Consider the following 18,744-nt stretch of genomic DNA (forward strand, 5'->3'; position numbering starts at 1 on the left):
GGTCCTAGCAACAGAGGAGGTAACCATGCGTTAGCCACGTACAGCCAATGCAGAGCCAGCAGAGGACAACTGAGTGTTATGCCATTCTGTCTCCCAAAGCTGAAAAACCATGCAGCGTAAGACGGAGCGCAGGTCAGTTTCGGAGATGCCCATTCTCCAGAAGCGGTTTCCGCATAGCCTGTTTGGACAGCCTGTTGGCAAGTTCGTTGCCTGGGATTCCAATGTGTCCTGGGGTCTACACAAACACTACTGAATGACGGGACCGTTCCAGGGCATAGATGTATTCCCGAATGGACGCTACCAAAGGATGGCAAGGGTAGCACTGGTCGATAGCTTGTAGACTGCTCAAGCAGTCAGTATACAGAAGAAATGACTTGCCAGAACATGAGCGGATGTGCTCAAGAGCATGAGAGATGGCCACCAGCCCTGCAGTGAAAACACTGCAGCCAACTGGCAAGGAGTGCTGTTCAATATGTCCTCCATGAACATATGCAAGGTGTACGTGACCATCAGCCATTGAGCCGTTAGTGTAAACCACTTCATGGCCCCAGTATATGTCGAGTATCTAGAGAAAGTGATGGCGGAGAGCTGCAGGGTTAACGGAGTCCTTAGGGCCATATGAAAGGTCCAGAAGAATCTGCCGCCTAGGTGTACACCATGACGGTGTACATGAATGGACCTCAAGGGGAGGTGGTAACGGGAAGGACTCCACTTCAGACAGAAGGGACCGGACGCGAACCGCAATTGTAAGCCTTGACTTGGGCCGCCAATGCAGGAGATAAACTGCTGTGGTTGGGAAAAGAGAAATGGTAATTCGGATGCGCAGGAGAGCTACGAAAGTATGCAACGTACCTGGCGAGCAGTTGTGCATGCCTAACCTTCAATGGAGGGACTCCAGCTTCCACCAGGACACTGGTCACTGGATTGTTCTAAAAGCTCCCGTCGCTAGGCGAACGCCACAGTGGTGCACTGGGTAGAGTAAACGCAATGCTGATGGTGCCGCCGAACCATAAACTAGACCCCCATAGTCAAGGTGGGATTGATCAAGGCTCTGTAGAGCTGCACCAGCGTAGCGCAATCTGCACCCCAGTAGGTGTTGCTCAGGCAGCGGAGGGCATTGAGGTGCTGAGGTGCCAGCACTTCAGCTGATGAAGCTGAGGTAGCCAAGTCAATCGGGTATCTAAAAAAGTCCTACGAATCGATATGTCTTCACTACAGTGAGTGGATATTCATTAAGGTAATGCATGACACATGACTTCATGGCTGAAAATTGGAAGCTGTGGGCTAGAGCCCATGACTGTGCCTTGTGAATGGGTCCAGTAGGCACTGCTCAGCAACACCAGAACTGGAGGAGCAGTACGAAATGCAGAAGTCATCCACATACAGAGAAGGTGAGACCGACGGCCCTACAGCTGCTGCTAGACTGGAGCCCTGCGGAACGCCATTCTCCTGAATACGGGGAACTATGGGAGGCACCCACCTGGACATGGAAAGTACAGAGTGAAAGGAAGTTTTGGATAAAAATCGGGAGTGGGCCCCTGAGACCCCACTCATACAATGTGGCAAGGTTATAACATCACCAGGTAGTGTCGTATGCTTTACACAAGTCAAAAAAGACAGCAACCAGATGTTGGCGTCTGGAAAAGGCCGTTTGGATGGCAGATTCGAGGGACACAAGATTACCAGTGGTAGAGCGACCCTGGCGGAAGCTGCCTTGACATGGAACCATAGGCCACGTGACTCCAGGACCCAAGCCAACTGCCAACACACCATACATTCCAGCAGCTCACAAAGAAATTTGGTGAGGCTGATGGGCCAGTAGCTATCCACATCAAGCCGGTTTTGAGCGGATTTGAGCACCGGAATGATGGTGGTGTTCTGCTATTGTGATGGAAAGATGCCATCGCACCAGATCCAGTTGAAGATGAGGAGATGTTGCTTGTAGTCAGACGAGAGATGTTTAACCCTCTGACTGTGGATCTGATCCGGCCCAGGAGCTGTGTCGGGGCAATGTGCAAGGATGCTGAGGAGCTCCCACTCTGTAAATGGGGCGTTATAGGGTTCACTGCGGCTTGTAGTGAACGAGAGGACTTTCCTTTCCATCAGCCGTAAGAGGGTGCGAAAGGCTGGGGAGTAGTTCTCCGACGTAGTGGGTCGAGCACAGTGCTCGGCAATCGCGTTTGCATTGGTAGGTAACACGCCACTGATGTTAATGCCAGGGACACCTGTTGGGGTCTGGTACCCAGAAATACATCTGATCCTTGTCCAGACTTGGGAAGGTGACATATGGCACCCAATGGTCGACACATACCTCTCCCAACATCCCTGTTTTCATCATTTTATAAGCTGGCAAACATGGGCACGGACCCGCTTAAAGGCTATTAGGTGCTCTAGGGAAGGGTGCTGCTTATGTCGCTGTAGAGCTCGCTGATGCTATTTAATTGCCTCAGTGACTTCCGGCGACCACCAAGGGACTGTCTTTCAATGGGGGCACCCTATGGAATGAGGGATCGCATTTTCTGCCACAAAAACGATCGTTATAGTGACCCGCTCAACGACAACATCAACGGCACCTTTGGAGGAGATTCAGTGGTGACAGCAGAGGTGAAGGCTTCCCAGCCTGCCTTGTTTAAAGGCCATCTGAGTGAGCGTCTGTGGGCATTGCGCTGGGAGAGTGACAGGAAGATGGGGAACTGGTCACTACCAAACAGATCGTCATGTGCTCTCCAGTGGATAGATGGGAGAAGGCCAGGACTGCCAACTGAGAAATCAATGGCTGATTAAGTGCCATGTACCACACTGAAATGTATGGGGGCACTTGTATTTAAGAGGCAGAGGTTGAGTTGTGACAGTAAATTTTCGACCTCCCTACCTCGGTAAGAGAGTATGGTGCCACCTCACTTGGGGTTATGCGCGTTAAAATCTCCCAAAAGTAGGAAAGTTTAGGGAGTTGTAGAATCAGTGCAGCCAGTAGGTGCAGGGTACTGAACAATCTGGAGGAAGATATACATTGTAGACATTTATTTCCTGCATCATCCTTATCCTGACAGCCACATCTTCAAGAGGGGTTTGAAGAGGCACATGTTCACTACATATTGAGTTCAGAACATACATGCAAACTCCAACTGACACTCTATTATAGTCACTACGGTTCCTGTAATATCCCTTATAGCTGCGAAGGGCAGGGGTCCACTTTGCCGGGAACAAATGTTTCCTGGAGGGCAACGCAGAAAGCAGATGTAGAGCTTAACAGTTGCCGTAGCTCGGCCAGGTGGTGGAAAAAACCAACGCAATTTCACTGGAGGATTACATGATCATTAGACTGGGAAGGCAAGAAACACTCAATGAGGCAGTCTACGCCTCAGGGTCACCTGCTGCCACCAGATGAGTACCTGTGTGATCGACATCCACTGTGTCTGAGGGCCCAGCGAGATCTGGGTCCTCAGTGGATGGCAGAACCTCCACCTCGTCCTCAGACACAGAGCTTGTAGGTAGTGGTGGTGTGGGTGCCACCACAGTGCCTTGGTTCTTGGAGCTCTTTTTCTTTTTAGGTGCCTCTTGCTGTTCCTTAGATTTGATCGGCCGCGAGACCTTCAGCAGGGACTGAGGAGGACCGTGAAGCCCTACGACCAACTACCTGTGGTTGCTTCAGCCACTGGCCAGTGTCAGCTTTGCCACTGATAGGAACCTGTGAAGGGAGTGACCCATGGGACCTCTTCCTAGTGAGAGGAGCCAAAGAAGTCGTACGCTTCTCCAGCTGAGAAGTGGGGACTGACGTCCCCGATGGTTGGGGGGGGGGGGGGGGGGGGGGTGCAGGAGCAACAGGGAGGGATGTGCCCTCCACCACCAAGGGGGCAAGTAGAATCTGATGGCTCTGAGAGCCAACTGTACACGGTGGAGCGGAAGATAGTAGAACCGTTGTCGTAGCAACGGCGCAGGTTGACGTCATATGCTCAGGATGTAGCCTCTCAAATTTTCTCTTAGCCTCAGTGTAGGTCAGTCGGTCCAGAGCCTTGTATTCCATTATTTTCTTTCTTTCTGGAGAATCTTGCAGTCTGGCAAGCAAGGCGAATGGTGCTCTCCGCAGATGACACAGATGGAAGGCAGGACACCGGGAGTATTGGGATGTGAAGAAAGTCCACAATCCTGAGAGGTCATGCTGGAAGTACAGCGGGAAGACATATGGCCAAACTCCCAGCACTTAAAGCTGGATATATGGCTTTAGGTCACAGCGGTAGACCATCACCTTGACCTTCTCGGGTAATGTATCACCCTCAAAGGCCAAGATGAAGGCACCGATGGCAACCTGATTATTCCTTGGGCCCTGGTGGATGCGCTGGATGAAATGGACACCTTGCCACTCTAAATTGGCATGCAGCTCATCGTCAGACTGCAAAAGAAGGTCCCTGTGAAATATGATACCCTGGACCATATTTAAGCTCTTATGGAGCATGATGGAAACAGAAACATCCCCCACCCCAGCTTGTCACAGGTGAGTAGTGCCCGTGACCGGGCAGAGGATACTGCTTTGATCGAGACCAACCTTGACTGCATTTTGGACAAGCCCTCCCCCTCCCCAAACTTGTCCTCTAAATGCTCCGCAAAAAACTGAGGTTTCACTGACAAGAAAGATACCCCATCAACTCTCATACATACGATTTACCGGGGTGAATAAGCTTTGCTGCCATCCTTAGCCTGGCGTTCTTCCCATAGTGTGGCAGGGGGAGGTGGGGGGGGGGGGTTACGGGGACAATGGGGTCATATTTTTTAGCATTGAAGTTAGACCTCGAGCGCTTAGAGACTGCTGGTGTTTGACCACCAGCAAGAGATGACATACTACACTTCATGGCGTGTCATCTGCCCTGATGCTATCCACTCCATCCAGGGGTCCCTCCCCATGAGAGCCACCTGGCAGAATGGCCATTGCTGGGAGTCCCGGTGCCCCAGGGTGACGGGCATCTACTCCTTGGCATAAGTGGGAAGTTAACGGCACAGTCATCAGCAGAGCGATCCCTGTGTGGTCAGGGGGCTACAACCAACAGGGTACATGGCGGCCCCGCCACAACGGACTGGCTACGGTGCTGGATATCAGGCGCAAACGAGCTAAGAAGTCCATTATCGTTGACAGTGCAGAAAGCGATACTGCACAGAGGATGGAGGAAAACGCACCCTGGAGGGTGACCTCACCCAACAGCTGGAGAATGAACGGAAGTGCAGATCCACGTTGATGAAGGATGCAAGAGGTCTCGGTGCATTATGGTTACTATGCACCATGTAAGGCGCCCTTCCCCAATTGGCTCGCTCTTTGGGAAAATTTTGAAAAATGGGGGTCAAACCCTACAGGGGACCATCACATAAAGGCTGAAACATGTGAGACTCCTGTTAGTCACCTCTTACGACTGGCACGAATACCTCGGGCCTATTCTAACCCCCGGACCTGCAGGGGTGAGAGAAATGAGGAGTTCGTGATCTGTCCGATACTATAACTTATTCCCAGATAGGAAAACATGGAACTTTTTAAACACTGCACACAACTGCCAACACCTTCTCCTCAATTTGAGTGATTTTGTTGTGTCTGTGGGAGTGTCTTAGATGCAAAAGTTGTTGCTCGCTCTGTGCCACTGGCATTCTTATGGGACAGGGTATCTCCAGCACCATATTGTGACGTGTCGGTTGCAGGAGTTAAGAGCTCAACTGGTGTGAACGTCACTTAGCATGGGGTCAACCACAGGTGGTTATTCAACTGTGAGAATGCTTTGTGACATTCTAGAGACCAAATGAACAGAATGCCTTTCTTCTTCAAATGATTCACTGGATATGTGAGGTGAACTGCAGGGGGAATGAACTTTGCACAGTAGTTCACTTTCCCCAGAAAAGACTGTGATTCCTTTAGATTTTTTGGAACCAGCAGTTTCTCAATAGCATCAACGTGCTCTACCATTAGCATCATTCCTTTGCTGCTTAATGTATGGCCCAAATATTGCATGGATGGTACATAGAACTCTCCAAGTTACAGCCAAGTCTGTTCTCTAGCAGCCACTGAAATAGTGTTTACAAGTATTGCATGTGTTCATCTCTGGTATCATTACTCACACAAATGCCAGATAAATACCTTATGCAGTATGGAATACCTCGAGTTACATGTTCTGCATATCTTTGGTAAACTGCTGGTGCTGAAGTGACCCCAAATAGTAATCCCTCGTATTGATATATTCCAAAAGGCATATGTATTGTCACGATTTTCTGTGTTTATGCGCCTAGAGGCAGCTGCAAATACACATTCTTCAAGCCAATCTTTAAAAAAAGAAAATATTGTGCCCCTGCTAACTTTGCTGAAAGCTCCTCTGGCCAAGGAACTGTGTAAATATCAATCACACTTCATGTGTTAATTTTGGTCTTAAAATCATCGCAATTCCTGATCAACTTGTTTCCTTTCTTTATAATGATCATAGTTGTTGCCCACTGACTAGCTGAAATAGGAGCATTTACTCCCAATTCCTGTAACAATTCGGCCTTTATTACACTCGCATTGTGAACTGGACTGGTTGTACATGAAAAAATGTAGGTACAGAATCCTGGAACTGTACTGAGGTTGACACCCGATACACCTCATCCAATACTCTGAAACCAAATGCAGTGAATGCGTCTAAACCAAAAGTGTTTACAGCCAACAGCAAACTTATGACAAAAAAGACGGTTTGCCAGTCCATGTTCTTGTATTTTGCCCACAGTCTAATTTGCCCTTTAGAAGGAATTTTTTGCAGCTATATGAGATAACTTGTTGCTGCAGTACCTTCAGACAGAGAGAGCCCAAATGCTAACAGGTTTCCTGGTTAATCAAAGAGAGAGAACTGGATTGGGTCATAACACTATTGATATTGTACTTAAGCAGTAATTTATTAGGTGCTTGATTGGGTTCTGCCAACACTGGAGTTAAAGCGAAAACCAATGCTTGGTCAGGTTCTTCTGTCCACAGTGTAATGGTAAAGACTGGCAGTTACACACTGTGTTGTACTGGCACATTATTGTCAATTGCCCTTGCTTGAGATATGCATAACGTGTTGAAAAAATGTGGACACTGGTGACATTGTTGCTGCATCTAACATTTGGGACATGACTTGAACATAAATGAGGATGAAAACAATGCTGAGGGATGGCTGCCTCTCATCTGCCACAAATACAGAAAGTGAACGCTGTCCGTCTGTACGCCTCTTCCATCTGAAATGTCCGACACAGTGGGGGAACTTCTCTCATTATCTAAGCTAGGCTAGGTTGCACCTGTTTACTACAGGAGTCACAGCCTGATTGCCACCTGAGGGACTGAGTTATTTGCCAACTGTCTGAAAAATCATTTTGGTCAGTCATAGATACCTCAATATTTGCAATCGTACTTAACTAAGAGTCTGACGACTCCTAAACTCTAGTCAGGTCCTCGTTTTCAAGTGCTAATCTTACAATTACATCTCTTATTATGGAATCAATTTATAAGACACCACAATTAGCACTTTCAAACTTGCATTTCTGGATGAGCCCTTGTAAGTTCACTAACCAAGAATCACAAGACTTATCATTACACTTCCTGTATTAGTTAAGGCGCAATCCTGCTGGCACAATATGCATCTGGAGACAGAAATGCTCCCTCAACAAATTCCACAATTTGTCAAGCTCTAATGCTTAAGGGTCCATGAGTGTTCACAGCTTTTGCACATTCTTGCACAAACTACTACTGCTAAGTAACAGACTGCTGTGGCCTACAGAATCTGTTACGTTGCTTACCTTGCAATACAGCAAAAAATGTACATAGGCAGTTTTCCCACTTCTCTACAGTGTTGTCAAACAAAGTGAATGGCAAGGGTGGGTGCAAAGATTATTCCATAGATGCTTGCCCCCATCGGGTGCATAATCACATTTAAGATCAGCTTTGCATTTTGTTTGAATATCTCCCACACCTGCTTTTGCCGAAGTTGTTATTGCAGTTGATATGTTGTTATTGTTGGAGTCACTTCAGTTCCAACTGTTGTTGCAGCAGCATCTCTTCCAACTGTTTACAGTGCCAAAGCTAACAAAATCATTTTGAGTTAATTGGCATGTGACAGTAAGCCCTATCACCACTTTACTAATGCACAAGCCAGGTGTGTGTGAGTGTGTGTGTGTGTGTGTGTGTGTGTGTGTGTGTGGAAGTGGGACGGGACACAAGTCAATTTCTGAGAAATTGGTGTCTGGCTGAAAAGACTGAATGGTTGATGGCAGTAACTGTACAAAAATCTGACAGGACAAACCAAGAGTAATCCAAAACGTGAAATCCAAGAATTGTCAATGACATACACACACAACCATATTAGCATACTGAGAGAAAAACCAAGATCAAGCAAGTAACTGTGTACGAAAGTAAAGTTACCAATCAGAAAGGTTCAGAATCATCAACACAACTGGATTAGAAATGCCTGCACAGTTTCCTACCATCAAACGGCCAGCAGAGGCTATTGCCAACTGACGAGAAGTACACACTCCCACAGTAAGGACACAAAACCAAACAACTCTTAATGGCCAATGCTGGTGCAACCAGCTTGATCTCGATATCGATATCATGGTCCAGTGTAGGTACTCAACTACTCGTATTCATAGGCCACACAGAGGAATCCTTAATACTTGCTGGGAATCCTAAACCCATCCCCTGGTTCAGACTCATTGATGACATCTTCATCTTCATGGGACCCTCTCTACAATCCTCAAAAACCTCCCCATCATCATCTCCTTCATTTGTTGCACTTGGTCCTCTTCAGCACAACACACCACCTTCCTCGATGCCTGTCTCCATCTCACAGATGGCTCCATCAGTAACTCCATCCTTATCAAACCTAGCATTCACCAACAATACCTCTATGGCCACAGCTGCCACTCATTTCACAACAACAAGACCCTTCCATATAGCCTAGCCACCCGCAGTTGTCACATCTGCAGTGACAAGCAGTCTCTCTACAAACTGTGAAGGGCCTTGCTGAGGGCTTCACAGGCCAAAATCACTCTCCCCACATAATCCACAAAGCGATCTCTCCGGCACTGTCTCCTCTCAGTGATCTATCATCCCGCATGTACCCACTGACTGGCTACAAAAGAGTGCTCCCCTACACGAATCAGTACAATTCCAGACTGCAACAACTGAACCATGTTCTCGCCAGGGTTTCAACTACCTCTCATCGTGCCCTGAAATGAGAAATATTCTCTGCACTATACTCCCACCATTCCCACAGTGGTATTCTACCATCCACCTAAACTACATAATGTCCCTAATCCAGCCCTGCTCCCAACCCCTTGCCCCATTGCTCATATACCTTCAATACTCCTAGATGCAACACCAGTACCGTATACATCCTCCCAAAACCTCCTACTCCAGTTCCATCACAGGGTTTTCCTACCTAGTCAAAGGCGGGGGCACCTGTGACAACTTTGTTACAAACACTGTGAACATGAATGGCCAAGAGGACACCGGATCACCCAGTTGCCGACCATGCCACAGAACACAGTGTGACTGACTACAACCACTGTTTCACAGCCTTTGCCAACTGGATTCTTCCAAACAACATCAGCTTTTCTTAACTGTGCAGGTGGGAACTCTCCTACAACATATCCTCCATTCCTGACACTCCCTGGTCTCAACCTCAACTAGCCTGTGTCCAACTGTATCTAATACCATATCTGCTCCCGCTCAAGCCTAATATCTGCCTGCTATCCACTCAGAGCACCTGCATAGCCCTTCACCTTCACTGCTTCTCTCCTCTTCTGATTTGCTCACAAATATAGCAATCCAATGCCGTACACAACAGCCCACTATCCCACCATCCATCACACTATCAGAGGTATCACAGCATCTTCCTCCATCTCTACCCTGCTATCCTTCCCTCTCCACACCCCATGCTTCTTCTGTACCCCATTACTCACCTTGACCAAAAACACTGCTCACTGCACCATGCATAATGCCTTTTCCTTCATTCAGTAATTATATACAAATGACTAATAAATGCTACATACTAATTTCTTTTCACATTCTTACATGTCATCATTTCTGACATTCCCAGTGTCAATAGCATTCTGTGCAAGTGTTGTTCACCATCTCTTACATCCTCAGCAAAATTTGTCATTTTCCCTATGCTCGTCTTGATCTTTTTTGGTCTTACATCTTGGGATGAATTGTTTAATAGGGATGCTAATATAAGTACTTACATAAATTTTGTTACTATTTTAGTTTTTAACATAAATCAGATGGGTAATGGTTTAGCTAAATCATCAGTAAACATGAATAGGCTAACCCTATATTTAAAGCAACAAACCAGTACAAAATAAACTGAAACAACTGTACTCACACAAAGACGTTTCATTTCGAATATTTTCAAATAAAATATTTAAGGTCTGTAGTAGCTGCACACAAACATAGCTTCCACATTTTTGCTTCATTATTTTTAAAAAGAAAGACAGCATGTTTTTTTCCAAGAAAAAGCTGAAAATATAATGTACAATATTACTAAACCGTACAGTACTTCCCAAATAACACAATACTGTCACTGTAATTCTCAACAGGAAATACTTACTCAAAGACACTGCTGTCATTTTGGTCACCCCATATTAGTATTTCAGCAATTGACCTCAATGTTTCTACAAGAAGTCCTCTATTTGTTTCTGACACTGACTGGTTTTTAGATAAAACATTGTACAGGTACCTGAAACAGTGCAATTTTATGGTAAGCTTTTTCATTCATAATACACGAAACATAAACAAAATTTGGAAGGCAAATAAGACTGCACACAATGAATATGGCTGAAATCACTGTAGGGAAAAGTGAGGCACATTTCAACCTACTTTAGATCACAATTTTCTCATATGGAACACAATATTTTATTTTTTGTAACCAGTATTGTCTATTAGCCCCTAGTATAGTAGGATGGACAATTTGGAAAAAAAATTCAATGCTTCCTAGTAGCAAACAAAAAGCTGAATTTCAAATTTAAATCAAAACACATTCTTACTGAAATATACCCCTACCACGGAGCACTTTTCAACATGGTATCGGGTACTTTTCAGCACCTAAATAACAACAGCTCTCTATATTTTTAACCAACTACACATATTTTATTGGTGTAACAGGCCTATAATATATCTGCAAATACGAATGCAGCAAAATTACTGATATAAAATCGAAAAAATAGAAACAGAATTGGCTGCCTTTATTTTACTTTGTAATTCCTGCCTTCTCTCTTATTTTGGGTCGACAGAAGCGTCCGATCCCACGCGTCGGCTTTGACCCGTGACGTAAGGGTGTTGTCGTGTGTGACGTCATGACGGCGTGGAATTTGGTTTGTGAGTGTGGCGTGTTTGTAGATGTTGTCGTGTTGTGGTTTGTTGTACTCTCTGGTGGTATGTTCAGGGTTTTCGTTTGTGTGGTGTAATGGGCTCGGTTTGAGTGTCGGGTCTGTTTTGTAGTGGAATTCGTTTCAGTGAGTTAACGATTTTGTGTGAAGGTTAATTTAGTGTTGTTCGCTGTACATCGTGTGGTAATTTTAGTCAAATTAATCGGTTGTTGTTTTTGTTCAGGAATGGATATGACGGATAAAATTAACAGTGCGCAGGTCAAGGGAAGTGTTCGATCCCAGAGTGTGGCTGTGTATGTTGATATTGGTATCGGGAGATGTTTTTGAGCTATACAGACCAAGGGAAGTGTTTGACCCTAATTTATGGGACCGGGAGCTGCTGTTGAGCTATATAGGTCAAGGGAAGTGTCCGATTCCAGATGATATTGTGTTTAGTGGTATTTGGGGAGTTTTGCGATGTTGGTTTTTTTCGTCGTTTTGTATGGGGGTTGGTGTCTAAATTTGTTTATATTAAGTTTGCCCACACCGAAAAACACCCCATTTCCCGCGCTTGTCCCGTTAGTGTCATTAGGCTTTTTGTGGAAAGTGTGTGTGTTTGTTTCTCGATGTATTTTCGTCCTCATAATGTGTATGTACCGACTTTATATGCGCCATATTGGAATTGTGGTTTATGGTCGTTTCAGCTATATTTGTGACGTCATGGGTCAAAGCAGACGGGCGGGATCGGACGCTTCCGTATTTCCCTTATTTTTGCCCCACAAACAGTAATCTGTTGTCCTTCCCTGTACACTTCAAAATTTCAAAATCATTTATTTGATAGTCTTCAAATCATCATCATTTTAAGTCCATAAAAGCTACCACCAACCTGAATGTTGGTTTGAGTACCAGAATAGTACTAGCCATGGTCCTATAGGAGGTGGTATGCCACTACCTTTGAACTGACTTATCCACCCAATTACAGAGGGAGCAACAGTTTAACATGGATCCTGAATCACTATGCAACTCGGCACTTTTCTCATTAAAAACCATCACCAGATGTGTAAAAAGGGATAAATGACAGATTAAAATCTTGATACTGACCAGAAATCAAACCCGTGACCTTTGTATTTGTAGTCTGGCACTTAGCACTGTGCCACTAAGACAGAAATCTTCTACAAAAGGCTTCATTACTCAACTTTTTCAGCACTGGAATGGCCATTTAATTGGCCTACAAATAAACAATCACGTTCCAACCAGAACAATAACTGACAACGCATCCATTATAATCCATAAGAGTATTGCTGTTCAATAAATATTGTTTGTGGTGTGCAAAATAATAGTTAAACTTTGTTTTCAATAGTGCATACTTAATATGAACTGACAAATGAGATTATTTTGCCCAATTAATCCAGAAATTAATCACCTAAATGTACTAAATACCACTCAAAATACTTTCTCTAAAAGTAGTAAGAATGCTTTAACCTTGAGGATTGATTTAAACACTGTTAAATGTACCCTACCCCACTTAAATAGTTTATTTTTATATGAATATATGAAATAATATCATATATTACTATATGGAATAATGCCCACAAATTGTTTCCTTTTTGATTTGGGTAACATGGTGAGAACTTGCAAAAATAAGTGTATTGAACTAGAGGTGATTAAGGAAAAGAATGCAAGGCCATGAAAGCAGCAGAAGATGGCATATCCCTTGGAACTGCTGCAGATCTACATGAGAAGCAGCATTCTGCATTCTTTGGTGTATTAAGAAACAGTAAAATATACAAGTCAGAAAATTTTCACTCCAAATGAAGAATGTCAGCTTTATGATTACAAAAGCAAATGGACAATGTATGTTTTCTCTACTTAGTGTTCAACCCTGGAGTTGGTTTGTAGCAGTATGCCACTCCCTTCTCCTGCCTCTGTCCTCTTCATTGCCGCATATTCTGTGAATCCCACATCATTCACATGTGTTGTTGTACATCCTTGGTTGTCCCTGGTGATTCCTTCCCTTAATAACCCCTTCTGCTTTTGTTCCAATGATTTTGTTGCATCTTAAAATGAGTAATTTAACTTTGTCTCTTCCTGCTTGGATGTGCCTTTGTGGCGATCTGGTTTCCTGCACTCTTCTCAGCACCTTAGATTGATAACACACATCTCTCCAGCAATCATCATCATCCACCTGTAGCATGGAATCTTCATGGCTTCTAACTGTCTTCTCTCTTGTTTTCCTATTGTCCAAGTTTCACACCTGTACATGATTAGTTTCCTTACTCCAGACTAATGTTCTTGCCAGCAATTTTCGCCTGCAGTCTTCTGCTCACAATTTCTTTCCAGCTTCTATCATCCCTTATGATCCTGTACCCATACCTCTATCATTTCTAGCCCCTCTCTTGCAATTCTTACTTTGAAGGTTCACATTCTTCTTCAGTACAGCATACTGTCACTTTAGTCTTCACCTGTTTACTCATATCATAATTATTACAGAAGATCCTTTCCAATGTGCTGAGGACCTTCTCTACATATTCTTCCATTTCCATGATTGTTGTTGTTGTGGTCTTCAGTCCAAAGACTGGTTTGATGCAGCTCTCCTTGCTACTCTATCCTGTGCAAGCCTGTTCATCTACAAACAACTACTGCAGCCTATCTGCAGTCTATGTCCTTCTGAATGTGCTTTTGGAATATTTCTATGATTTTTACACCCCAAGCTTCCCTCCAGTGCTAAATTAGTGATCCCTCAATGTCTCAGAATGTGTCCTACCAACCAAATCTATTTTCGTGTCAGGATGTGGCACAAATTTCTTGTCTTCGCAGTTCTATTCACTACCTCCTCATTAGTTACTCAATATAATCATCTAATCTTTTGCATTTTTTCTGTAGCAGCACATTTCAAAAGCTTCTACTCCTTCTCATCTAAACTTCCATGTTTCACTCCCATATGTGGCTACATTCCATATAAAAAATTTCGAAAAAAATTCCTAACACCTAAATCAATATTTGATGTTAACTAATTTATCCTCTTCAGAAATGCTTTTCTTGCCATTGTCAGTATACATTTTATATCCTCTCTACTTCGGACATCATCAGTTATTTTGCTGCCCAAATAATGAAACTTACCAACTACTTTAAGTGTCTCATTTTCTGATCTAATTCTTTCAGCATCACCTGACTTAATTAAACAACATTCCATTATTCTTATTTTACTTTTGTTGATGTTCATCTTAGATCCTCCTTTCAACATCCAGTCATTGTCATCAAAAGCCTTCTCTGAGTCTACAAATGCTATAAATGAAGGTTTGCCTTTCCTTAACACAGATTTCATAATCAGATTTTAAACTGTTGTACATTTCCAAGGACGGATTTGGACTCTTATCACAATTTATTGGTTATGAACTGTTGATTAAAACTGAAGAAATCGCAAAAAGGTAGGAAACTATGGAGATTGATCTTGGGTAAGTTGAAAGAACCACAGGTTGTTGAAAGTTTCAGAGGGAGCATTTGGCAACACGTGACAATAACAGGGAAAAGGAATACAATAGAAGACGAATGGGTAGCATTAAGAGATGAAATAGTGAAGGCAGCTGAGGATCAAATTGTAAAAAGACAGGCCTAGTAGAAATCCTTGGATAACACAAGAGATATTGAATTTAATTGATGTAAGGAGAAAACATAAAAATGCAAAAAATGAAGCAAGGAGAAAACATAAAAATGCAAAAAATGAAGCAGGGGAAAGGAAATACAAATGTCTAAAAAATGAGATTCACAGGAATTGCAACACGGCTAAGCAAGAGTGGTTAGAGGACAAATGTAAGAATTTCGAAGCATATATCACTAGGAGAGTAATAAATACTGCCTATAGGAAAACTGGAGTGATCTGCCAAGAAAAGAGAATCAGCTGTATGAATATCAAGAGTTCAGATGGAAAACCAGTCCTAAGTAAAGGAGGGAAAGCTGAAAGGTGGAAGAAGTACTTAGAGGGTCTATAGAAGGGAGATGAACTTGAAGGCAATATTATAGAACTGAATGAGGATGTAGACGACGATGAGATGGGAGATATGATACTGTGAGAAGAATTTATTGAGCAGTGAAAGATCCAAGTCAAAACAAGGGTGCAGGAGTAGACGACATCCTGTCAGAATTAGTGATTATGTTGGGAGAGTCTGGCATGATAAAACTATTCCATCTGGTGTGCAAGATGTTTGAGACAGGCGAAATACCCTCAGACTTCAAGAAAAACATTACAATTCCATGTGATTCTTCAACTTCTCCCGGCGTATTTCTTGCTCGAACAGTCCACAGGTGTACTGCCGGTCCACAGTGTCCAACAGGCATAATATTTCGGCGATCAGACATGTCGTCATCGTCAGGTGCACTGACAAACTGAGCTCCTGAGGGCGCGCGGCCGTCCTAAATCCCCTTCCTCTGTAAGGCATTTTCACTGTGTGGAGATGGACGAAGTCATGGAGGAAGAGAGAGCCACTGCCTATATACCGTATAATGGCAGTAGGAACTGTCTTTTGCCCGCCCAATAAAACACGAGAATTATTGGGAAGCGTCAAAGATGATCTCGGTTTGCGGAAGGCCGGCATAGTATACCAGATTCAACTGTGAGTGTGAGAAGACTTACATAGGACAGACAGTGCGGACAATCGAAGATCGTTGCCGAGAACATCAGAGGCACACTCGACTTATGTACCCCAACAAGTCGGCAGTCACAGAGCACTCTTTGTCCAAAAATCACGAAATGGTCTACCAACATACCAGGATCTTGGCACAGACATCTAAATACTGGGACAACATCGTTAGAGAGGCTATCGAAATTTGTACCAGTGACAATCTCATCAACAGAGATTGCGGCTATAACCTCAGCAAGGCATGGGAACCAGCACCGAGTCACACTAAAAAGAGGCTCAGCAAAGAAAATGAATGAGCAACCAGAGTAGATGAGGCAGTTACACCGACGCCAGCACAGACGCAGACGCCCACCTCTCAGCGGCCGAGGACCGTGGAGAGAACGCCTCACTGGGGAAGGGGATTTAGGTCGGCCGCCCGCCCTCAGGAGCTCAGTTCATCAGCGCACCTGACGATAAAAGTTTACAAGATGTCCAATACATTATAGTAGTGTAACTAATGGTCCTATTTAATAAAAATTAATTTTTGTGTTTCACAGAGAAAAATATTATAATCTTCAATTTGTTGAAATGCAATCCTCTCCCCCCTACATCTCATTAAGTGGTAGTAAAAAGTGTATAATATCTGCATTTTATTTTCTTGCTAGAACATGCATCCATTTGTAATTTGCGTAAAACAGTAGGGCCCTTAGAACAATCAAGTGCTATGTACACAACAATCTGCAAATTGATTGCAGTACCAAATCAAGTGCACCAAAACTAAGACCTAATATGATATAACAGTGACTATTCAAATAATGCAAACTATAACATAGATCTTTTCTTCATTCAACTTAAAATTAATACAGTAACACTGACACGCACTATCTGTACCTCATAACAGTGACATTTGTTGGTACATATACCAAACATACGTACATAGCTATTCACAATCAGTTTAAGTAAAAATGTCTGTTAGATTTCAGTTTTGACAGCACTTGGTCACAACAGTCAAGATTAGGTATTTTGTATATGATAAATTTATTAAAAGTGCATAACAATATTTCATTCTGACAGCATATTAATTCTGTAAATATTAGCAGTTCCAGTTTAATATAATCACCTATTTTAACAAAATGACCAGGTAGTAAGTATTATATTTAAATGTTTTATGTTTTTTATGTTATACTTTTTGACATGTTCCACACCCACGAGAATCATCTCAGCTTTTGGTCTATGGAACTACAACTGAATCTAATCTAATTTATTGTAGCTTTTCATTTATACTATAATGGCAAGAGATCATTAAAAATTTCAATACTACTTCCTTAAATAATGCTAGTTTTTTGTTTCTTTTCCTCCATTAGGAGATTAAAAAAATAATGTGTTAAGGAATTCAAATTTTTAATGATCAACTGTTATTACAATGTAAATAAATATCAGGAATAAACTTGCTGCTGCAAATAAATATACATGTTTATCATACAGCTTATGTCAACAGTATTACCAAGTGCTTTCACTAACGTAAATTAATATTTTGAATAAATGTCTCAGAAATCATTTTTATCTGTATGTAAATGTTAGCTGTAGCCTATGCATTCTTTATAAAATACCAAATGTCACACAGTTTTGTAATCCATCTAATTTTTTTAATGCAATTGTTGAATGTGATACTGTATAGGGTAAAATACGGCTACTGCATCTACTAATACTAATTACAACAATAACACTAATAACGCTGCTGTTGGGTGTCGTAATACCTGGTAAACAGCGAAATCAATTTAATACAATAGTTGTTGGATTTTTTACACAACTATGATACATCTTTCCTACATGTACACGTTACAGGATACAATGTCCATTGCATTCAAACGCTAAACTAGAGAGAAACTCGGAATGACAGCTACTCACTTAAGATGTTCCAATGAATGTGGATTTTTCGGTTTCCATAAGCCGCCTCCAAACCAGCTTCTACTTCTGAACATTTCGGCGAGTCTCACGGTGGGTGACAATCACGAGAATAACTGAGTCATAATGCATTAACCACAAAACCCATTTCAAGCGTAACACATTAAAGGCTGGGGGATGTCATTCTCGGCAAACGTATTTATAGGAACATCATCGTCTCACACACAAAACAGAAAACACTTACACTCTACCTATAAGGGATATGCAAATACAAAAGCAAACACTCCCTCTCCACCACCATCGTAGGTTCTAACACTGTTGTTATTAACCCGCTTGACAGCAATACGTCACGTGATGCATAGGTGTTTTATCTTTGTTCGCCTACTAGAGGTGGCAAAAAATAACGTAACTGATAGAAATAACCGGTTACTGAGAAGTAACGGTTATTGCGATAACCGTCCTCTGATACAGGCAGTTATTTCAATAGCCGAAGATCATACTACGCTTTCCCGTCAACTCATCAGAGATCTGGCTAGGAACTACGGAGAGGGTAGACCATTTGGAAGGCGTTCTATAGGCCATGAGAATAACTGTGAGACTGCGCGCCATCTGTTGATAATAACTGTGTACTATATCGTGCGTCTTCATTACTTTTAGCACAAACAATTAAATAAAGTTAATGTCCGAGCGGTGGCTGATAGGAGATGCAGTACAGGCATTAAAAAGTACGGTCGTTCCCTTAAGCCACCGCCTCATACGTCAATTTAGCTTGGACTGATAGTATAAAGAGAGATACCATAAGGAATTCGAGTGACTATCGAAATAACTGTCAGAGATCTGTATTTTCCTCTGGCAGTTATCGTTATTGGCTCACAGTTCA

The 18,744-nt window shown here is 43.0% G+C and overlaps 1 protein-coding gene across 3 annotated transcripts in view; it reads right to left on the reverse strand.

The window, feature by feature from the left end:
- Positions 1-18,209, reverse strand: part of LOC126235695 (protein CLEC16A homolog) — a 264,873-nt gene extending 246,664 nt beyond the window's left edge. For all 3 annotated transcript variants that reach the window (XM_049944445.1, XM_049944444.1, XM_049944446.1), the window contains exons 1-3: positions 17,868-18,209; positions 10,587-10,715; positions 10,362-10,495 (exon numbers count right to left, since the gene is read on the reverse strand). In XM_049944445.1, the coding sequence (XP_049800402.1) occupies positions 10,362-10,495; positions 10,587-10,715; positions 17,868-17,941 (337 nt within the window). In that variant the 5' untranslated portion in view covers positions 17,942-18,209. The remainder of the gene's footprint in view (positions 1-10,361; positions 10,496-10,586; positions 10,716-17,867) is intronic.
- Between the last annotated feature and the right edge of the window lie 535 nt (positions 18,210-18,744).

The sequence above is a fragment of the Schistocerca nitens genome, chromosome 2 (assembly GCF_023898315.1).
Source record: "Schistocerca nitens isolate TAMUIC-IGC-003100 chromosome 2, iqSchNite1.1, whole genome shotgun sequence".
NCBI classification, from domain to species: Eukaryota; Metazoa; Arthropoda; class Insecta; order Orthoptera; family Acrididae; genus Schistocerca; species Schistocerca nitens.